At 36.4% G+C, this 24,748-nt stretch overlaps 1 protein-coding gene across 1 annotated transcript; it reads left to right on the top strand.

The window, feature by feature from the left end:
- The first annotated feature begins 228 nt into the window (after positions 1–228).
- Positions 229–24,139, top strand: LOC138378898 (pumilio homolog 3-like). Its single transcript, XM_069464209.1, is given in 6 exon segments — positions 229–281; positions 412–573; positions 20,246–20,276; positions 22,189–23,202; positions 23,205–24,075; positions 24,078–24,139. Coding segments are annotated over 6 exon segments (2,193 nt in total).
- The last annotated feature ends 609 nt before the right edge of the window (positions 24,140–24,748 follow it).

The raw sequence follows: 24,748 nt of genomic DNA, 5'->3' as shown, positions 1-24,748 counted from the left end.
ACCCCTGAACACTCGCCCCCAGTGCTAGTACTCTGTGGGCAGGCAGTTGCCATTTCCAGGGTCCACACCCCAGCTGCTGCGGTGTGATATCGTGTTGGACAGCTCCCTTCCCCCAGCCCAGGGACTCTCATGACAAGTTCTGCCCTTACACGACCTATGGTCAACTTGCCAGACCCGTTCCGATATGCAAACTCTTAGTGCTTCCCTAGTCATGGGAGGCTACCGCCCATGGGATTTACAGGCACTGGGGTGGAGGAGGCTATTGCCTGTGGAACTTGCAGGTGAGGAGCGCTGGGCGGACTGTGGCACCATCCTCTCCCCTTAGCCAGCATCTTTCGTGCCACCTATGGAGGTAGGGAGACACAAGAAAAAGCACTCTCTCTCTGCACCTAGTGTGAATTTTGGCTGCAGATCAAAAGTTGTCAGCCCAGTGACTTTACTCATCAGACTGGTTCTGGTCATCCGATCAGATCAAAACCTGGGGCTGGACTTTTGCCTCCGGTTGGCTGCCAACAGTGGGATCCATGGCCAGGGATCAAAAACCCTGATAAGAGGCCAAAACAGGCTCCCCAAGTAACTCCTCCCACCAGGAGCAGCCTCCCAGCTGTGGTAGAAGCACACTGACCAACACATTAGAAGCTCCCCCTAGTGACAGAGGAACCAAGCATAGAAGCGCACACATCCAGGAGGTCAGGCAGCAGCTGCAAACTGCCTTGCCCCTGCAGCATCTACTGGAATGGAGCCTGCACAAGGCATGTTATTTCCCAAATGAAAACTGTAAGGTGAGAAGCAACGACTGATGCAGATGGGATGGACTTAGCTAAAGAACTCTGGAAGTATGAAGAATCAAATGGAAAACACACCCCCAAAGAGGAACACCAGCTGTCTAGCAATGGACATTAACCAAGTTCAGAACACTAAAATGACAGAAGAATTTCAAACATGGATGGTAAGAAAACTCAATGATATGCAAGAAAAAAATGGATAACCAACACAAAGAAACCACAAAAAATCCAGGACTTGGAAGAAAAATTCACTAAAGAAATTGAAATATTAAAGAAAAATCAAACCAAACTCCTGGAAATGAAGAATTTATTCAGGGAACTACAAAACACAGTGGAAAGCCTCAAGAGCAGGGTAGATCAAACAGAAGAAAGAATCTCAGAGATTGAAGATAACACCTTCCAATTAAATAAGTCAGTCATAGAGATAGAGCAAAGAAATAAGAGAAAACAGCAAACCCTGCAAGAAATGTGGGATTACATGAAGAAGCCCAACGTGAAAGTTATGGGCATTCCTGAGGGTGAAAAAGATAATATGCAAGGGTTGGATAAGCTATTTGAAGAAATAATTCAGGAAAATTTCCCAGGCTTTGCTAAAAATCTAGATATACAGGTTCAAGAAGCTCAAAGGACCCCTGGGAGATTCATTGCAAATAGGAAGACACCATGTCACGCAGTCATCAGACTGACCAAATATCCACTAAAGAGGCCCTTCTTCGAGCTGTAAGGAGAAAGAAACAACTAACATACAAAGGAAAGCCCATCCAAATAACACCAAATTTCTCAACTGAAACCTCACAAGCAAGAAGAGACTGGGGCCCCATTCTCACTCTTCTGAAACAGAATGATGCCCAGCCTAGAATCTTGTACCAGCAAAGCTAAGTTTTGTATACAAAGCAGAAATTAAGACATTCTCAGATAAACAAAGACTGAGGGAATTCACCAAGACAAGACCAGCCCTCCAAGAAGTACTCAAAACAGAGTTGCACACAGACCAGCACAAGAAAGACCCATGCATGTAAAACTACTCAAGAGCTAAAGATCAAAGGCCAGATACCACAATGGCTCAAGAGAGAAAACATAGCAATGAAGTTCTACCCAACAGGATGAACAGAAATCTGCCCCACCTCTCAGTTCTCTGAATAAATGTGAATGGCTTGAATTCCCCACTCAAGAGACATAGGCTGTGGAAAACAATATGGATATATCTTAAACAGGTACAAATAGCCCTACCGTTTGATCCATCAATCCTATTATTGGGCATCTACCCAAAAGAACAAAAGACATTCTATAACAAAGACATCTGTACTCGAATGTTTATAGCAGCACAATTCACAATTGCAAAGATGTGGAAACAACCCAAGTGCCCATCAATACATGAGTGGATTAATAAAATGTGGTATATGTATACCATGGAGTACTGCTCAGCTATAAGAAACAATGATGATATAGTACCTCTTGTATTTTCCTGGAAAGAGTTGGAACCCATTCTACTAAGTGAAGTATCCCAAGAATGGAAAAATAGGCACCACATGTGCTCACCATCAAATTGGTTTCACTGATCACCTAAGAGCATATTTAGGAATAACATTAATAAGGTATCAGGCAGATGTGGGGGGAGGAGGGGATGGGTGTATTCATACATAATGAGTGCAATGCTCACTGTCTGGGGGATGGACACGCTTGAAGCTCTGATTCGGGGGGGAAGGGGGGCAAGGGCAATATACGTAACCTAAACTTTTGTACTCCCATAATATACTGAAACAAAAAGAATAAATAAAAAGTAATTACTGACCTAACTGTATGGAGCTGCAGTTTGTTGATTGATATTTGAGGTAATATATTTGCTCATAGGAAAGAGAACATAGTTTGTTTTACTCATTCTGCATTTAAAATATAATTGGTATGCTCTAGATTTTTGCTTAGGAAAAACGTGTTTCATATTCAATTTCATAAGTGCATAAAATGCTAATAGGAAAGAGGATATAGTTTGTTTTGCTCCTTCTCCATTTAAAGTATGCTTGTTATGCTCTAGATTTTTGCTTAGGAAAAACATGTTTCATATTCAATTTCATAAGTACACAAAAACATTCATTGGGTATGTGTTTACTATGTTTCAGACAAAGTAACTTTACATTTTAGAAGCTGAAATCTGCTAAGAGAGTCAGATAAAAGAACAATTACAGTATTGTGACCAATACTATAATATTGATAGGTACAAAATACTAGTAGAACCTGGGTAAGGGAACAACTATATCTGACTGGGTTGAAGTTTGATGAGAATAGACTATATAAGATAATTGACATATTGAAATTTGAGACATCAGTAATGGTTTGCCAGACAAATAAGAAATGTGTAGGAAGAGCATTATAGGAAGAGTATACATATGATCAAGAATAAATAGACAAGAATTGGCATTGAATTTTGAAAGAATGGAAAGCAATCTAAAGTAGCTAAATATGTGGAAGAAAATGATTAGTATTAGAAAGAAAGGGCAAAGAAGTTTTGTGGAATACTCTGGACTTAGTTTAAATGGCAAAAATAAAACAATGATATATTTTAAGCAAGGGAGTTAACATTGTCAGATTTTCCCTTTAGAAAGATTATTTGAGTTGTAATTTGGAGAATTAATTGGATAATTTGAGGCTAGAGGCAGACAGACCTTCTCAGATGCAATTGACATAATCCATGTGATAGAGAATGGTAAACTGGACTATGACAAAGACAAGGGATTATAAAGAGGAAAGACCAGCTATAGAAGAACTTTAAGGAAGAATCCAAGGGACTTGACCATCTTTGACATTTTTCTTCCCTTACCTTCATTAAGAGCTTTCTTGCCTAACACACTGTATTACAGAAAATGCCCTTACAAAGATAAGAAAGGTTGGCTAAATGAGGAATAGATGGGAGGTTTGGTATGGTGATAGGAGTGAGAGAATGACTGGACAGAGATAATGAACTTGGTTTTATACAGGTTGAGTTTGAGGTTTTCCCTACTCCATTCAGTTTTCCATGTAGCCTACAAGTGACCATGTTACTCCTCTGCTTAAAATCCTTCAATGATTCCCCATAACATAAGTAGTAAATAATGACTAATAATGGCTTATTAACACTCTTGATGATTTGGATCTACCTTTTGAGTAACATATATTATCAGTTCTCACCTCCCACTGTCAATTACAGCCACATTGTACTATGCAGTTCTAAAATGCTATGCTCTCTCCAGCCACTGGATTTTTGTATATATTGTGGCCTCTGGGACACGTTTCCCCGACTCTTCAGCTAACTCCTACTCATCATTTGGGACTTATTTTAGACATCACATTTTCTCTAATTTGGGTACTTGTTTCTAGCTACTTCTGTACTGCAAGTACAATGAGGTCAGAAGCTCTGTCCACTTCATTACCTGTTTTATCCCTAATACCTAGTGTATTCTTGAAGATGTAGTAGATATTGAATAAATAATTGTTAAATAAATTAGGCTCCTGCCAATTATCTGGGTAGAAATGGCCTATAATAAACTGGATATTCAGATCTTAATTTCAGAAGAGAAATGTATTCAATAAGTTTTATTACATATGTGCTAGTTGAAGCCTTTAGAGTAGACATCATAACTCAGTGAGGCTACTAGATTGAGAAAAAATATTGACCTACTAGAACTCAGAGAAATGCAAATGTTTTAAAAAATGATGAACAATGGGAAGAGACATAGGGAGACTTGTCAGAAAAGTGTGAGGAAAGAATAGTATCTCAGAAACAAAGGAAGGAAAGACTCCTAGTAGGATCAACATTTAAACACTGCAGGAACAAGAATTAATCAGGACGAACTTACAAGATGCTATTTGTTTGGTTAATCTATAAAGTAATGGAGAAAAGAAGCTAGGATACCAAGATTTCAGGAATGAATGGAGTATAAAAAGAAGAGATAATATATATAAAAAAAAAATCTTTCAAAAAAGTGAAGGGAAGGAGAGAGGTGAGGACAATCTCAATTTCAGAGACTTCAAGGTTTCATGATCAAATACTATGGATTTAGTTTATAATAAGAACTGTTGGTATTTGACAGCTTCTAACTTTTTGTTACCCTATTCTCATTAAAAAAAATCTATATAGACTCGCAGAGCTTTAAAACTTATATTTAGAGCTCATCTAATTTAACTTGCTCACTTTATGGGAAAAAAATTTAGACTTGGATAGAGAAGAAGTTTCCCCAAGCCATCTATCTAGGAAATACAATGATATACAAGAATCATTTCTCCTGATTTCTATAATAGTTTCATGATCTTTCCAATATGACACACTATCATTGGCTCTTTTTAGTATTCTTGAATCTGTTAACATATCCTTCACTTTTATTGTTTTTGCAGATATTTTTTAAACTTGTATTTCCAATGATCTTTGTTTTTAAATATGTATGTTCCTGCAGCTTGTTATAAGGAGCAATTGGGAAAAAAATTCAATGAATATTAGTATTTGAGCTTAGCAAAGGAAAGTGATGTCTCAACGTTTGTTTGCCATTATTTGTACATTTCTATGCACTTAGTCACATTATAAACATGCTCAAAGCTTCTAACTAGCTAAATAAAATAAATATGGCAAAATACTTTGGGTTTTGCATTCTAATAAATATTTAAATATTTTGTACATACCAGGTTGTGTGTTCAAAATATTTATGAGTAAATACTCATTGAAACTTATATACCTAAAATTCTAATTGTGAATCAATATTCCTTTGATAAATATTATAAAATAAACTTTAAAGTGAAATACAAAGCTAATTCAGAGTATCTTCTTTGATATACCCTTAGTATTCAATTGTACCTCCAAAATATGCTTTTAATTTTTTATTTCACCACACCAGTATTTTATCTCATTTACTTCATGCTTTCTTAGTCAGTCATACTCAGCTTCAAATAGCTTCATCAGCTTTGTCAAAGATTAGATGGCTATATGAGGATGGTTTTATATTTGGATTTTCTGTTCTGTTCCACTGGTCTGTGTCCCTGCACTTGTGCCAGTACCAGGCTGTTTTAAGAACCACAGCCTTGTAGTATAGTTTGAAGTCTGGCAGATTAATACCTCCCATTTTGTTTTTGTTGTTTAAGATTGTTTTTGCTAAACAGGGTCTTCTCTGGTTCCATACAAAGCATAAAATTATTTTTTTCTATGTCTGTGAAAAAAGATGTTGGTAATTTAATAGGGATTGCATTGAATCTGTAGATAACTTTGGGCAGTATAGACATTTTAACAATGTTGATTCTACCGATCCATGAGCATGGTATGGTTTTCTACCTATTTACATGTTCTGCGATTTCCTTCCTCAGTGTTTCATAGTTTTGCCTATAGAGGTCCTTTACCACCTTAGTTAAATATATTCCTAGGTATTTTATTTTCTTTGTTGCTATTTTGAAGGGTATTGAGTCCTTAATTTGGTTCTCCGTTTGACTGTTATTGGCGTATATGAATGCCTCTGATTTGTGTGTATTGATTTTGTATCCTGAGACTTTACTGAATTCATTGATCAATACTAGGAGTCTCTTGGTTGAATTCTTGGGGTTTTCTAGATATAACATCATATCATCAGCAAAGAGTGAGAGTTTGATCTCTTCTGTCCCTATTTGGACTCCCTTGATTCTGCTCTCTTGCCTGATAGCTCTTGCAAGGACTTCCAATACTATGTTGAAAAGTAATGGTGACAGTGGGCAGCCTTGTCTGGTTCCAGTTCTAAGTGGGAATGCTTTCAGTTTTTCCCCATTCAGTATGATGTTGGCTGTGGGTTTGTCATATATGGCTTGTATCATTTTTAGATAGGCCCCGTCTATGCCTATATTGTTAAGTGTTCTTATCATAAAAGGATGTTGAATTTTGTCAAATGCTTTTTCTGCATCTATTGAGAGGATCATATGATCTTTAATTTTGCTTCTATTTATGTGATGAATTACATTTATAGATTTGCGTATGTTAAACCATCCCTGCATCTCTGGGATGAAGCGCACTTGGCCATGATGGATTATTTTTTTGATAAGCACTTGGATTCGATAAAGATTCCTTATTTAATAAATGGTGCTGGGAAAACTGGATATCCACATGTAGAAGACTAAACCAGGACACACAGCTCTCACCCCTCACAAAAATCAAATCACGGTGGATAACAGACTTAAACCTTAGGTGTGAAACTATTAGAATTCTAGCAGAAAATGTAGGAAAGACTCTTACAGACATTGGCCTAGGCAAAGAATTTATGAAGAAGACCCCTAAGGCAATCACAGCAACAACAAAAATAAACAAATGGGACCTGATCAAATTAAAAAGCTTCTGCACAGCCAAAGAAACAGTCACAAGAGTAAACAGGCAACCTACAGAATGGGAAAAAATTTTCACATACTACACATCAGATAAAGGACTGATAACAAGAATCTATTTAGAACTCAGGAAAATCGGTAAGAAAAAATCGAACAACCCTATCAAAAAGTGGGCAAAGGACATGAATAGAAAATTTTCAAAAGAAGATATAAAAATGGCTAACAAACACATGAAAAAGTGTTCAACATCTCTAATCATCGGGGAAATGCAAATCAAAACCACAATGAGATATCACTTAACTCCAGTGAGAATGGCCTTTATCAAAAAGTCCCAAAACTATACATGTTGGCGTGGGTGTGGAGAGATAGGTACACTCATACACTGCTGGTGGGACTGTAAACTAGTGCAGCCCCTGTGGAAAGCAATGTGGAGATACCTTAAACAGATTCAAGTAGACCTACCATTCGATCCAGCAATCCCATTATTGGGCATCTACCCAGAAGAACAAAAGTCATTCTATAAAAAAGACACTCGCACCTGAATGTTTATAGCAGCACAATTCACAATTGCAAAGATGTGGAAACAACCCAAATGCCCATCAATTCATGAATGGATTAGCAAAATGTGGTATATGTATACCATGGAATATTACTCAGCTATTAGAAATAATGGCGATATGGCATCTCTTTGGTTCTCCTGGAGAGAGTTGGAGCCCATTCTATTAAGTGAAGTATCCCAGGAATGGAAAAATAAGCACCACATATACTCACTAGCAAACTGGTTTCCCTGAGGGCACATTTGGGAATAACACCAATTGGATATCGGACAGAGGTCGGGGCTGGGGGGAAGGGATGGGTGTATACCTACTTGATGAGTGCGATGCGCACTTCCTGGGGAATGGACACACTTGAAGTTCTGACTGGGGGGGATGGGGTGGGGGGAGGAGAGGAGTGCACACCTACATGATGAGTGTGATGTGCACCGTCTAGGGAATGGACACAATTGAAGCTCAGACTCGGGGGGATGGGGAGGCATGGGCAATGTATATAGCCTGATCTTTTGTACCCCCATAATAAGCTGAAAAACAAACAAACAAACAAAAAATAGCTTCATCAGGTATCTAGATTTCCCACATGAAATAAATATTTACCACCTCTCTGATACTATCAGTAATGGCATGAAAATTCTCCCTTGGTGAATCCTGGAATCCTTTTATCACAGGGATTAAGAATGATATGATGGAAGAAATAGGATCATACCACATCATTAAAAAATGTGTCTTCAGGAAATAATTTCAAGTGTCTAGAAAGAAGTAAATTTTGAGAACACCTAAATTAAATATTTCCCAATTGACCAGTTATTTAAAACTCTCTTTGACCATATCTAAGTCTAACATCACAAATGCTATGAGAAAAAATAATGAGAACGATGATCTGTTAGGTAAGAATGATGCTGACCATGGTAGGATATTTGATAAATAATTACTAGTGGACAGATATAATTTTAATATATTTTGTTTTATGAATTTGGCTCAATTAACAGTTAAAAGCTATATGGATTTTATACTGTTCCACCTATTTAAAGCATAAAGATTTATTGGAGTTGTTTGATGTTTACATCCTCAAAACTCAAATGCATGCTTGCTTACCTTTTGTTTCATCTTTCTTACATTATGACTACTAAACCCATAGTAATATGATCAGTAAATAGCCATTTGATTAGGATTTACCTTATATTTTCTATATATATATATATATATATATATATATTTTCTCTTTTTCTATATTCTTTTTCTTCCTTTTTCTTCTTGGAAAGGGGAGTGCTGTGATGGTTAATTTTAGGTGTCAACATGACTGTAGTAAGGAATACCTAGAGAACTGGCAAAGTGTTACTTCTGGGTGTGTCTGTCAGGATGTTTTCAGAGGAGACTGGTGTGTAAATCCTCCATGGACTGAATGGGGAAGATATGCTCTTAACATGGGAAGGCACCACCCAATCAGATGTGGGGCTAGGATAGAACAAAAAAGGAGAGTAAAGAATTTTCTCTCTCTTATCCTAGAGCTGAGACACTCTCCTCCTCTTGCCATTGAAAATCAGACCTCCAGGCTCTCTGGCCTTGAGACTCTAGGACTTATATCAACAGGCCCCCAGGTTATGAGGCCTTTGGCCTGGGATTGAAAATTACATCATCAACTTATCTGTTTCTGAGGGTTTCAAACTTAGCCCGAGCCATGCTAGTAGCATCTCGTGGTCTCCAGCTTGCAGATGGCCTGTGCTGGGATTTCTCAGCCTCCATAATTGCATGAATCAATTCCTCTAATAAATCCCCTCTCACATATCTATATCATCTATATCTATATCCCCTATCAATCTAGCATCTCCTGTTAGTTCTTTCTCTCTCAAGAACCCTGACTAATACAGATTTTGGTACAAGGAATGGTTCTAGAGTAACAGAATTTTAAGGATGTTCCCTTAATTGGTTTTTGGTTTCTGGAATTGGCTCTCTAATCAGATTAGACTTAAAAATGCTGAGGTCTCTGCTTCTAATAATACAGACACCATTCATAGTGCATGACGTGAACTGTTTTATGGAGATACACAATATATCTGCATTTGATATTCCTAATCAACCACATATAGAGGCAAGGTACTTGGTGACTGTGTATATGACACCATCAAGCATTTGTAGAAAACCAAGGAATATAATGATATTGTTTTTGTTGCTTCTAATGTTTCTGGACAAAGTGATGAAAGAAAAAGGATGCATTCAGAGATTCAAATTGAATCTACTGCCCCAACTCCATACAAATATCCTAAGAACTTCTAAGTGCACTTTGAGCCACAATATTCTCTCCTAAAGCCACAGGTCTGAAATTGCTGAAAATCAAACAAAATGCCTCATCATGCCATTGGCTGAATTACAACAATAGTTGAACTCTCAGTCTTACAAGGTGTCTACTGTTAAAGTGAGGGCATTTGTTGGGAAAGAATGGGATGCTGAAAGTTGGGAAGGGGACATGTGGGAAGACCCTGATTAGACTGGGGACACTGAACTCCTAAATTCTGATGAGTCTCATTTGCCAAAAGAAGTGGCTTCCTTACTCCCACTCCCAGCTGTAGTGATATTCCCACTCATAGTGAGATTGGCCTTTCCACCTCTATCTGAGAGGATTAACTCTGCATGGCCTGAAGAAATGGTAACGAGGCAGTTAGGAAGCAAGACAAAGCTTACTCTCCTCAGGACCCACCTTTACCACCCCTTTTTGCTTCTAGGCCTATAACTACATTCAAGTCCCAAAGGCCCCTAAAGGTAAGGTACAAAGTGTGGCCCATGAGGAAGTGTGCTACACTTCAAAAGAGGTACTTGAGTTTTTAAGTTTGTACAAGCAGAAATCTAGGAAAAATGTGTGGGATGGGATATTAAGGGTTTGGAAAAATGGTGAAAGGAACATGAAGTTAGATTGTGCTAAATTGATTGATATTGGCCCACTAAGCAGAGATTCTGCATTTTATTTTCTAGTCAAGGAAGTTAGGAAAGGTTCTATAAGTTTGTTTGTATGGTTGCCTGAAACATAGATCAAAAGATGAATGGCCCACAGTGAGAAATTTGGAGATGTCCGATTTCCCTTGGTTTAACATAGAAGAAGGGATTCCAGGACTTAAAGAGACTGGAATGCTATAGTGGATTTATCACTTGAGACCTACTCACCCCGACTGGAAAGGTCCACAAGACATAACTTTTACTGGTACTTTGAGATACAAATTTGCAAGGGGAGCCTCAGCATCATTGAAGAGCTCTGTGATTGCTCTTCTCTGCAGACTAGATCTCACAGTGGAAACTACAGTCACTCAAATGGTAAACTTAAATACAATGGAAATAATTGAATTCCAGGATGGCGGGGCAAAGTGGTGGCACTCAACTGTCAAAGGCAAAGTCAGTATGGGTACCACAATGGACAGCAGAGGCAAAGCAGCAATCAAAATTGTATGACTCATGTAGATATATGACATTGGCTAGTTAACCATGGTGCTACTAGAAGTAAGATACATAGGAAGGCTACTAAGTTCTTACTTGATCTGCATAAGCAGAAAACTTTCAGGTCAAGAGAACAAAAGTCTAACTTAATAAAAACTGAGCCACTCAATTCCCAGACTTGAGCCAGCTTATAGGCTCAGAACCCCTTGAATGAAAGGGAGTCTGTGTCCCCTCCACGAAGGACTATGATATATTACATCACACTGGTCTATTACCTTGATGACATTAGGCTCACTGGACATAGTGAATGTGAATTAGCAATTACTCTGGACTTATTGGTCAGCCTATTCCCCTAACAAAATATATATCTTCTATGGGTTCTGTCTCTCTGAAGAACCCTGACTAATATATGACAGGAGCACAGGTCATCATTTTCATTTTCATGTAATATAGTTTATCATAGCTCCACCAAGACAACTTTGTTCTTTCTGAAATTATTGCTTTCTCCACAAAGCTAACAAAGATCCCAAATGCAATGTTAAGAAATAATTACATTATTATTCAAGTTTCTCTTATCCATAGGGACTGTAGCGAAAAAAAAAATCTACTGTTTGTGCCACAGAATCCCAGAAAGAGAGTAGGAAGAGGATAAGCTGAAAAAAATTTTTGAAGAAATAATGGCCGAAAAGTTTGCAACTTTGGCAAAAGACATAAACCTACAGTTTCAATACACTGATTTAATCCAAACAAGACAAACCTGAGGAAGTCCATGCCAAGACACATCATAGTCAAATTTCTGAAAACTAAAGACAAAGAAAAAGACTTTTAAATAGTGAGAGAGAAATGACATTTTACTTACACAAAGATATAACTCAAAGACAATAGATACGTCAACATGGAATTGTAAAAATATGTTTAAGTAACCCACAGGAAGACAAGGAGATGAAAACAGAGATACAAAAACAAAGAGAACAAACAGAAAGCAAAAAATAAAATAGCAGATTTAAATTCTAAACATATCAATAATTACATCAGTTGTGAAGACTGCATATATAAATTAAAAGACAGAGATTTGAAAAATGGATAAAAAACTAAATTATATTCTGTATATAAGAAACTCATTTAAAATAAATTTAAAGGAGAAAAAAGGATATGCCATACAAATATTAATCAAAAGAAAGCAGGATTAACTATAATAATAAGAAGATAAAGTAGACTTGATAGCAAAGAAAATTATCAGGCATGAAGAGATGTATTATACAAAGATAAAACTGTAAATCCACTGAGAAACACAGAAATTCTAAACATGAATTCCCTAAATAGAGGTGCAAAATATGTGAATCAAAGGCTAACAGAATAAGTCAAAGAAGAAATAGACAAATCTATATTTATAGTTCGAGATGTCAACACTCCAATTTCAACAATCGATGAAACAAATAGAAAATCAGCAAAGATATAGAAGAACTCGGCAACATCATGAACCAAAACATCTAATTTACATTTATAGACTAGAACACGCCAACATCAGAATTCACTTTTTTTCTTTTTTTTTTTCTTTTTCTATTTGGGAGCTTTCTAGTGACTTTTTTGAATTTATTTATTTATTTTCAATTTTTTTTATTTCAGTATATTATGGAGATACAAATGTTAAAGTTACGTATATTGCCCTTGCCCCCACCTGAGTCAGAGCTTCAAGTGTGTCCATTCCCTGGATGGTACGCACCGCACCCATTAGATGTGTACATACCCATCCCTTCCTCCACCTTCCCACCTGCCCAACACCCAATTAAAGTTACTACTATATGTGCACTTAAGTGTTCGTCAGTTAATACCAATTTGGCATCTACCCAAAAGAACAGAATTTACATGTTGTTTAAAAATTTGTGGAACATTTACTAAGATACAAAATATGCTGGGTCATAAAAATATCTTAATAAATAGAAAATAATTGAAATAATGCAGAGTGTGATCTGACCACAATGTAATCAAACTAGAAAGAAGTCAATCAAAAAAAAAAAAAAAAAGCAAAAAGAAAAAAAAATAAAACCAAAACAAAGCCAAACACTTGGAAACTAAACCAAACACATGTAAATAATTCATGGATTAAAAAGGAAGTCTCAACTAATAAAAATAAAAACATTGAATTGAATGAAATACAACATATCAAAATTTGTGAGATATAACTCAGTATTAAGAAATAAATTTATAACACTAAATACTTATTAGATAAGGTGGAAAATCTTAATTAAATAACCTGAGCTCCTACCTCAATATCATAGAAAAAGAAGAACAAAATAAAGCCAAAACAAGGAGAAGGAAGGGAATAAAAATGATCAGAACAGTAGAAGTCCATGGTATACATATACCACATTTTATTAATCCACTCATGCATTGATGGGCACTTGGGTTGTTTCCACATCTTTCCAATTGTGAGTTGTGCTGCTATAAACATTCGAGTTTCTACTTAAACCAAAACTCTTACATGGCATGTAGAGAGACGATATTAACTTATTAGGATGCACTTATTGATATAAACCAAGTGGTGTATCTGCATGGGAGAAAATGGGTTTAATATTTAGTTTTTCATCTAAATATCAGATATATGTGTACTTTTAGTGTGAAGGTATTCTAAATTAGGATTTATACAATTAAATAAAATTTAGAAAGATGGTGCAGTGAAGTATATAATAATACAATTCACATTTCATTGCAGTGTCCAAAATTCAAAAGAACAGTTTAATTAAAACTAAATTTAATTTATTTTCATGAAAATCACATAGTGACCATTTCAGTGATGTTTAACAGACACGACAAAATTACATTAATATATTTTGACAGCTAATTTTGCTTGAATTATTATATTTTAACAAATGAATAAGCACTATATATATGCCTGAGAAATTTGATCACAATATGTATTACTCTAAATGTCCTACAAATATGCCTCATAAGCTCTTTGAAGTCCTCCTTATAGACACTTTCCAATGGAAACTCTCATTTCCTAAGAAAAAATGTCCCCTACATCCTCCTAAATTTCATAAAGCTTTTCTTTAATCTCTGTCCTAGGTTGGGTTCCCTCAGGGGTACTCAGTCTCATGCATTAGTGCAAGTAGTTTGTTAGGAAAGTGATCCCAGGAAGTACCAGTAAGGGAGAAGAGAAATAAGACAGAGAAAGGAAGAAAGTTAATACAGAATGTTTTAATTAGCAGGCCAGGGTGTGGTTAAATGGACTTCAATCTTCTTATCATGTTAGGGACCTCTGGGAGGCTGTGTAGAGCCCATTTAATACAACAGACTGGAAACTGGGATGTTCATCTTCCAATTCCTGTCCATTTCTTGTTTAGTGTTGTATTGATTTTCCCTGGATGCTTTAACAAATAACCACAAACTTAGTGGCTTACACAAAACAAATTTATTACTATTATCATTACTATTATAATTATCTTACAATTCTGTAGGTCAGAAGTCTAAAATAGGTTCAATGAACTTAAATCAAGATGTCAGCCTGACTGCATTTCCTTCTGGTGTCTTTAGAGAGAACACATTTCCTTGCATTTTCCAGCTTCTGGAGGCCTGCATTTAAGGTTCATTGTGCCCTTTCTCCACCTTCAAAGCCAGAAATATCAAGTCATTTTAACACTGCCATCTCTCTGGTTCTCTATCTTCTGCCTTCCTCGCCCACTTAAAAGGGCCCTCACAATTACACTGGGCTCACCCAGATAATCCAGCATCATCTGGCCATCTTAAGGTTAGCTGACTAAAAAAGTTATTTCCCCTTATTTATGTTACCTAACATATGTGGGCATATTGGGTGGGCATTATTTTGCCTACCAAAACAGTTGTTCCCCATGCTCCTGGCCTCAGAAAGTCCTAAGGCAAAGAGTTATAGCTGCTTTCAGCAGAAACTGTTGGCATATTAGAAAATTGTGAGTACCAAGGGGGTATCAATGGGGCACCAACCTTCTCTGCTACAAATTACCTGTCTTAATTGAAACTCAGATCTTTTCAAAGAACACCATTTCACTTGTGGCTTTTTCAAATGGCTGTTACTAATCCCATGCCTCACACAGTTTATGTTCTATATTGTTAATAATCCACGTATTGCATTCTCTGCCTCTCTTTGTCCAATGTCCAGGTACCATGGTGTAGTAGTGAATAACATGAATTATGGAACTTCAATCCCAGTTTAATTATTTATTAGCAGTGTGACTCTAGACAAGTTATTTAATATGCCCGTGTCTCAGTTTTCTCGTGTATAAAGTGCCAATAATGATATATTTCTAATAGGGAGATTTTGAGGATTTTATAACATAACATCAGTAAAATGCTTAGAATAGTACCAAGTAAGAGCTATATTAAGGTTTCCCAGATGATAATGATGGTGGTGGTGGTGGCAGTGATGATGATGTGTCAATCTAAATGATATTCTTATTTATTCACAGTTTGTCTCTCTCGATATAGTTTTTCCATTTATTTGAATGATTTTAAAGTACATAAACCACTCAATTTCCTCACAGACCTTTGACTTCCCAAACATTTAATGTACTGGATTTCAGCAGTCTTCTCCCATGCCTACATCACAGAAATTCTAAAGTACAGTATTCTATTATGCGACCACAACCTTCTATTTTATTTCCAGCTCACTCTTCCCCATTACACCTGCTCTTGGAGACTATTGTGATTTTCTATCCATTGATTACGGAAGTTTCTCTTAGTCCATCAATGCTAAACTGAATTTACTTTCTCATAGTCTGGATCCAATGGTCAATCACTGACATATTCTCTGACTAGCACCCTCAGTTCCTTACCATTTTGTCCTTTCTATCATGCCTACCTTACAAATCACCAAATTTGGGACAGTCTTAAGACTAGTCTTCTCTTTTCCTATGTCAGGGAGCTTAGATGTTGAAAGTTGTGCAAATGTGCAGCTTAGCTTTTCTGCAAGTTTTTTTTCCCCCAAATAATAGCTGGCACATCAGAGCTGCTTAGAGCTGCTTATCAATCTTTTACTTTCATGTACTCATTTCCTCTTGAAGTTAACTCAAACAATTATTATAAACTTTTTCCACTCTCTTTAAGCTTCCTATCCAACATCAATTCTCACTCTCAGTAGAAGCCTTTAACACTTACTTAAGGTAGAAAACATATCCATTAAGTAAGAATTTCAATTTTCAACAAAGTATTCTCTGTAACTTTTATACTCTGGTCTATCCTCTTCTCCTATCCTCCAATGTTAGAAGAAACAATGGCTATCCAGGGTCTTCTATGATTCTATACAAACTGTAGAATTATTTTAGCAATCTTAAGCAAAAAGAACAAATTGGGAGGCATCAATTTATCATACTTCAAGCTAGACTACAAGGCTATAGTAACCAAAACAGGATGGTACTGGCACAAGAACAGAGACATAGACCTATGGAACAGGACTGAGAACCCAGATATAAAACCAGCCTCATATAGCCATCTAATCTTTGACAAAGCAGACAAAAACATATACTGGGGAAAAGAATCTCTATTTAATAAATGGTGCTAGGAAAATTCAGTAGTCACATGTAGAAGATTGAAACAGGATATGCACTTTTCACCACTCACAAAAATCAACTCATGATGGATAACAGATTTAAACCTAAGGCATGAAACCATAAGCATTCTAGAAGAAAATGTTGGAAAAATTCTTATATACATTGGCCTAGGCAAAGAATTCATGAACAAGATCCCAAAAGGAATCACAGCAACAAGAAAAATAAATAAATGGGGACTGATCAAATTAAAAAGCTTCTGCACAACCAAAGAAACTGTCACGAGAGCAAACAGACAATGTACAGAATGGGAGAAAATATTCACATGTTACACATCTGATAAAGGGATGATAACTAGAATCTATATAGAAATCCAGAAAATCAGCAAGAAACAAATCAAAGAACCCCATTAAACAGTGGGCCAAGGACGTGAATAGAAATGTATCAAAAGAAGATAGACTAATGGCCAACAAACATATATCTCTATGGTTCTCCTGGAGAGAGTTGGAACCCATTATATTAAGTGAAGTATCCCAAGAATGGAAAAACAAGCATCACATGTACTCACCAGAAAATTGGTTTTCCTGAACATCACCTAAATACAAATCTGGGAACGACACCAACTGGACATCAGACTGAGGTGGGGGGTGGGGGAGGGGATGGGGGTATGCCTACACAATGAGTGCATTGCGCACCGTTTGGGGAGTGGTAACACTTGAAGGTGCTGACTCGGGAAAGGGGGGGTGGGGAAAAAAAATATGAAACTGTTGTTTTTAACTTGCATTGTTCACTTAATAATTTATCATGAATATTTCCCATATTATTTCATATCATTGTACAAGAAATAATAAAAAAAAAAGAAAAAATGCTCAACATCTTTAATCATCAGGGAAATGCAAATCAAAATCACAATGAGATATCATTTAACTCCTGTGAGAATGGATTTTAGCAAAAAGTCCCAAAACAACAGATATTGGTGTGGATGGGAAGAGATAGAAATACTCATATACTGCTAGTGGGACTGCAAACTAGTACAACCTCTATGGAAAGTAATATGGAGATAACTCAAAGAACTAAAAGTAGAACTACCATTTGATCCAGCAATACTACTATTGGGTATCTTCCCAAAGGGTAAAAAGACATTCTATAAGAAAGACATCTGCATTCGAATGTTTATTGCAGCACAATTCATAATTGCAAAGATGTGGAAACAACCCAAATGCCCATCAATCCATGAGTGGGTTAATAAAATGTGGTATATGTATACCATGGGGTATTACTTAGCCATTAAAAAAAAATGGTTTACTAATACCTTTTGTATTATCCTGGATGGAAGTGGAGCCCATTCTTCTAAGTGAAATATCACAAGAATGGAAAAACAAACACCACACATACTCACCATTAAATTGGTACTAACCGATCAAAAATTATGCACACATATGTAAGCAACATTCATCAGGTGCTGGGCAAGTGGGAGGGTGGAGAAAGGAATAGGTAAACTCATATCTAAGTTGTGTGGTGCACACTGTCTGGGGGATGGGCACTCTTGTAGCTTTGACTGGGTGGTGCAAAGGCAATTTATGGTACCAAAGCATTGGTACCCCCATGATACTCCGAAATAAAAAAATAAAAAGAAGCAGCAATGTCTCTTCCCTAAGCTAAAACTAATACCACCAGTTTTTTCTCCTTTCAAAATTTCAAGGCCATACTCCTCCATTAACTCAGTCTTTTTTTTTTTTTATGTATTCAAAGTTTCCCTCTATTTTCCCAATTAGTTAAGAATAGGAACACACTTCATTGTCTCCCACTGAAAACAAAACCAAATAGAATATATGTTGCTATTCAACCCTTTGTATTTGCAACATATATTTCACCTTTACTTTATTAAAGTTGCAATAAAGAAACATTTTTACATTTGAGCCTTCTTTTTCCTCGCCTCTAATTAAATTTTTCTGTTTTTGAGTTTTGAACATTTATAATCTTCATTCTTTTTGTTCTTTTTTTATTGATCTATAATTTACAAACACTCATGTTTTTAAGCTGTACCATTCAGTTCCTTTTAGTGTAACCACAAGTTTTGCAACCATCACCACTATCTAACACCAGAATATTTTCATCCCCTCAAAAAAATCCCATAACTATTAGCAGTCACTCGGCAATTTCCCATTCCCCCCACCACCAGGCCTGGCAACTGCTAATATATTTCCTGTTTCTAAAAATTTGCTTATTCTGTATATTTGTTATAAATAGAATTATATGATATGTGGCCTTTTATGTCTGACTTCTTCCACTTAGCATAATATTAATATCTTTGAGGTTCATGCATATTATGGCATGAATCAGTACTCATTCTTATTTATAGGTGAATAATATTCCTTGTATGAATATACCACAATTTGTTTCTGCATTCATCAGTTGATGGACATTTGGGTTATTTCCACATTTTGGCTATTATGAATAATGCTCATATAAATATTCATGTACAAGTTTTTGTGTGGACATATGTTTCATACACAGTCACACACACACACACACACACACATCCCTAGGAATACAATTGGAATTGCTCGGTCATATGATAACTCAATATGTAACTTTCTGAAGAACTACCAAACTGTTTTCTAAAACAGATTCACCAGTTTACACTCCCAACAGAAATATATGAAGGTTCCACTTTCTCCCTGTCCTTGCCAATACATGTAATTATCTGTGTTTTTTATTATGCCCTCTTACTGGTTGTGAAGTGATTGCTTATTGTGGTTTTGATTTGCATACCCCTGATGACTAGTGATATTGGACTTTTTTATATGTGCTGATTGATCATTCATATATTTTCTCTGGAGAAATATATATTCAAATTTGATGCATACTTTTAATCGGGTTGCATTTGTTTTAATGTTTAAGTTATAAGAATGCAATATATAATTGTTGTACAAGGCTATTATCATATATATGACTTACAAATATTTTCTCCCATTTTGGAGGTTTTCTTTTCACCTTATTGATAGTATTCTTTGAAACATAACAGTTTTAAATTTAGATGAAGTCCAATTTATGTATATTTTAATTTTTTTATTTGAGTTTTAAATATATTTCTTATTTATTGTTGTAAAATATACATATTTATCATTTAATTTTTTCTTTTATTTATTTATTTTTATTTCAGCATATTATGGGGGTGGGTACAAAACTTTAGGTTACATATATTGCCCTTGCCCCCCCTCCCCAAATCAGAGCTTCAAGCGTGTCCATCCCCTAGACAGTGCGCATTGCACTCACTATGTATGTATACACACATCCCCACCTCCCCCCACATAGGCCCGACACCCGATTAATGTTATTTCTAAATGTGCTCTCACATGATGATCAGTGAAATCAATTTGATGGTGAGTACATGTGGTGCTTATTTTTCCATTTTTGGGATACTTCACTTAGTAGAATGGGTTCCAGCTCTATCCAGGAAAATATAAGAGGTGCTATATTACCATTGTTTCTTGTAGCTGAGTAGTACTCCATGGTATACATATACCATATTTTATTAATCCACTCATGTATTGATGGGCACTTGGGTTATTTCCACATCTTTGCAATTGCTAATTGTGCTGCTATAAACATTCAAGTACAGATGTCTTTGTTATAGAATGTCTTTTGTTCTTTTGGGTAGATGCCCAATAATGGGATTGACGGATCAAATGGTAGGTCTACTTGTACCTGTTTAGGGTATCCCCATATTGCTTTCCACGGAAGTTGCACTAGTTTGCAGTCCCACCAGCAGTGTATGAGTGTTCCTGTCTCTCAAAATCCATGCAAACATTTATTGTTTTGGGACTTTTTGATAAAGGCTATTCTCACTGGAGATAAGTGATATCTCACTGTGGTTTTGATTTGCATTTCCCTGATGATTAGAGATATTGAGCATTTTTTCATATGTTTTTGGCCAATTCTTCTGTCTTCTTTTGAAAAGTTTCTATTCATGTCCTTTGCCCAGTTTTTGATAGGGTTGTTTGATTTTTTCTTCCTGATTTTCCTGAGTTCTAAATAGATTCTAGTTATCAGCCCTTTATCGAATGAGTAGCATCCAAAAAGTTTTTCCCATTCTGTACGTTGTCTCTTTGCTCTCGTGACAGTTCCTTTGGCTGTGCAGAAGCTTTTTTATTTGGTCAGGTCCCATTTAATTATTTTTGTTGTTGCTGTGATTGCCTTTGGAGTCTTCGTCATAAATTCTTTGCCTAGGCCAATGTCTAGAAGAGTTTTTCTCACATTTTCTTCTAGAATTCTAATAGTTTCACACCTTAGGTTTAAGTCTGTTATCCACCGTGATTTGATCTTTGTAAAAGGTGAAAGATGTGGGTCCTGTTTCAGTCTTCTACATGTGGCTGTCCAGTTTTCCCAGCACCATTTAGTGAATAAGGAATCTTTTCCCCAGTGTATGTTTTTGTCTGCTTTGTCAAAGATTAGATGGCTATATGAGGCTGGTTTTATATCTGGATTCTTAGTTCTGTTCCACTGGTCTGTGTCTCTGTTCTTGTGCCAATACCAAGCTGATTTAATAACCACAGCCTTGTAGTATAGTTTGAAGTCTGGTAAATTAATAACTCCCATTTTGTTCTTGTTGCATAAAATTGCTTTTGCTAAATGGGGTCTTCTCTGGTTCCATACAGAGCGCAAAATTATTTTTTCTATATCTGTGAAAAATGATGTTGGTAATTTAATAGGGATTGCATTGAATTTGTAGATCACTTTGGGCAGTATAGACATTTTAACAATGTTGATTCTTCCGATCCAAGAACATGGTATGGTTTTCGACCTGTTTACGTGCTCTGCTATCTCTTTCCTCAGTGTTTCATAGTTCTCCCTGTAGAGGTCTTTTACCTCCTTAGTTAAATATGTTACTAGGTACTTTGTTTTCTTTGTTGCTATTGTGAAGGGTATTGAGTCTTTGATTTGATTCTCAGTTTGGCTGTTATTGGCATATATGAATGCCTCTGATTTGTGTGTATTGATTTTGTATCCTGAGACTTTACTGAATTCATTGATCAATTCCAGGTGTCTCTCGGCTGAATCCTTGGGGTTTTCTAGATATAATCGCATATCATCAGCAAAGAGTGAAAGTTTGATCTCTTCTGCCCAATTAGGATGCCATTGGTTCTGCTCTCTTGCCTGATTGCTCTTACAAGGACTTCCAGCACTATGTTGAATAGCAGTGGGGACAGTGGGCAACCTTGTCTGGTTCCAGTTCTAAGTGGGAATGCTTTTAGTTTTTCTCCATTCAGTATGATGTTTGCTGTGGGTTTGTCATATATGGCTTGTATTATTTTTAGGTAGGCCCTGTCTATGCCTATTTTGTTAAGTGTTCTTATCATAAAAGGATGTTGAATTTTGTCAAGTGCTTTTTCTGTGTCTATTGAGAGGAACATATGGTCTTTGTTTTAATACATTTTAATGTATTTTAATATATTTTATTATATATTTATATATATGATATATAATATATATTTTAATGTATTTTAATATATTGCTTATTTATTGTTGTAAAATATACATATTTATCATTTAATTTTTTCCTTTTAAAAGTTTTAAAATGTTGTTGGGCCCCACGTGTGCGAGTTGCTGCAATGGAAGTCCAAGGGAAAAAAATTCACAGAGAAGAGTACAAAGGCATCACAAGAGAAAAACAGATTTTGTAAAAATGATGCTTCTGGTTCTTCAAAGCCATTCCCAAGAAAAGTTGCAAAGGAAGGTGGATCTAAAATTACATCTAAGAACTTTGAGAAAAGTACCACAAAACCTGGGAAAAGGGGTGTGAAGCAGTTCAAGAATAAGCAACAAGGAGACAAGGCACCGAAGAACAAATTCCAGCAGGCAAATAAATTCAACAAGAAGAGCAAATTCCAGCCAGATGGTAAAAGTGATGAATCAGCAGCCAAGAAACCCAAATGGGATGACTTCAAAAAGAAGAAGAAGGAACTGAAGCAGAGCAGGCAACTGAATGATAAAACTAACTATGACGTCGTTGTTCAAGCAAAACAGATTTGGGAGATTTTAAGAATAAAAGACTGTGACAAAGAGAAAAGAGTAAAGTTAATGAGTGACTTGCAGAAGTTGATTTAAGGCAAAATTAAAACCATTGCGTTTGCACATGATTCAACTCGTGTGATCCAGTGTTACATTCAGTACGGTAATGAAGAACAGAAAAAACAGGCTTTTGAAGAATTGCGAGATGATTTGGTTGAATTAAGTAAAGCCAAATATTCCAGAAATATTGTTAAGAAATTTCTCATGTATGGGAGTAAACCACAGATCGCGGAGATAATCAGAAGTTTTAAAGGCCACGAGAGGAAGTTGCTGCAGTATGCAGAAGCCTTGGCCATCGTGGAGTACGCATACAATGACAAAGCCATTTTAGAGCAGAGGAACATGCTGACAGAGGAGCTCTACGGGAACACATTTCAGCTGTACAAGACAGCAGATCACCCAACTCTGGACAAAGTGTTAGAGGTACAGCCAGAAAAATTAGAGCTTGTTATGGATGAAATGAAACAGATTCTAACTCCAATGGCTCAAAAGGAAGCTGTGATTAAGCACTCATTGGTGCATAAAGTATTCTTGGACTTTTTTTTTTAACCTATGCACCCCCCAAACTCAGATCAGAAATGATTGAAGCCATCCGGGAAGCGGTGGTGTACCTGGCACACACACACGATGGCGTCAGAGTGGCCATGCACTGCCTATGGCATGGCACGCCCAAGGACAGGAAAGTGATCATGAAAACAATGAAGACTTATGTTGAAAAAATAGCTAATGGCCAATACTCCCACTTGGTTTTACTGGCGACATTTGATTGCATTGATGATACTAAGGTCGTGAAGCAGATAATCATAACAGAAATTATCAGTTCCTTGCCTAACGTCATAAATGATAAATATAGAAAGAAGGTCCCGTTGTATTTACTAAGCCCCAGAGATCCTGCACATACAGTACGAGAAATCATTGAAGTTCTGCAAAAAGGAGATGGAAACGCACACAGTAAGAAAGATACAGAGATCCTCAGACGGGAGCTCTTAGAATCCATTTCTCCAGCTTTGCTGAGCTACCTGCAAGGGCATGCCCAAGAGGTGGTGCTAGATAAGTCTGCGTGTGTGTTGGTTGCTGACATTCTGGGATCTTCAACCGGAGACGTTCAGCCTGCCATGAATGCCATCGCCAGCTTGGCAGCAGCAGAACTACATCCTGGTGGCAAGGATGGAGAGCTTCACATTGCAGAACATCCCGTAGAACATCTAGTTCTGAAGTGGTTAATAGAGCAAGATAAAAAGATGAAGGAAAATGGAGAAGGTTGTTTTGCAAAAACACTTGTAGAGCATGTTGGTATGAAGAATCTGAAGTCTTGGGCTAGCGTAAATTGAGGTGCCATTATTCTTTCTAGCCTTCTCCAGAGTTCTGACCAAGAAGTTGCAAACAAAGTCAAAGATGGACTAAAAAGCCTGATTCCCACTTGGAAAAAAACAAAAACACGAGCAAAGGAATAGAAACTCTGCTTGAAAAGCTGAGTGCATAGGTGGCAAGAGTTAAGTGCAAGATGGAATACTTTTTCCCATTCTCTGTTCTGTTTTCCCAATGCAAAAGAGAAGGGCTGGGGTTCACCTGACTAGTAATTTGGGTGCTCTGTACATGTGTTTCTTCTATTTGTAAAGTTGTTTCTCAAAAAAAGTTTTAAAATGTTAATGTGACAAAAATTGTATATATTTATTGTGTACAACATATTTTGAAATATGTATATGTTGTAAAACAGTTAAATCAAGATAAGTAATATATGCATCAACTCATATACTTATCAGTTTTTGTAGTGAAAACACTTAAAATCCACTCTCTTTGTGACTTTTAAGAATACAATAATTCTTATTAATCATCATGTTGTAAATACATCCCTTAAACTTACTCCTCATATCTAACTGAAGTTGATCCAGCAATTCCACTACTGAGTATATAGATAAAGAATATGAAATAAGTATGTTGAAGAGATGTCTGCACTCCCAATTTTGTTTAAGCACTATTCACAATAGCCAAGATATGGAATCAACCTAAGTGTCCATCAGTGGATGAATGGATGAAGAAAGGGTGGCATATATACACAATGCAATACTATTCGTCTTTTAAAAAGAAAGAA

The sequence above is a fragment of the Eulemur rufifrons genome, chromosome 30 (assembly GCF_041146395.1).
Source record: "Eulemur rufifrons isolate Redbay chromosome 30, OSU_ERuf_1, whole genome shotgun sequence".
Classification (NCBI taxonomy): Eukaryota; Metazoa; Chordata; class Mammalia; order Primates; family Lemuridae; genus Eulemur; species Eulemur rufifrons.
Note: the sequence above shows the minus strand (reverse complement) of the source record. Positions and strands in the feature narration are given on the sequence as shown.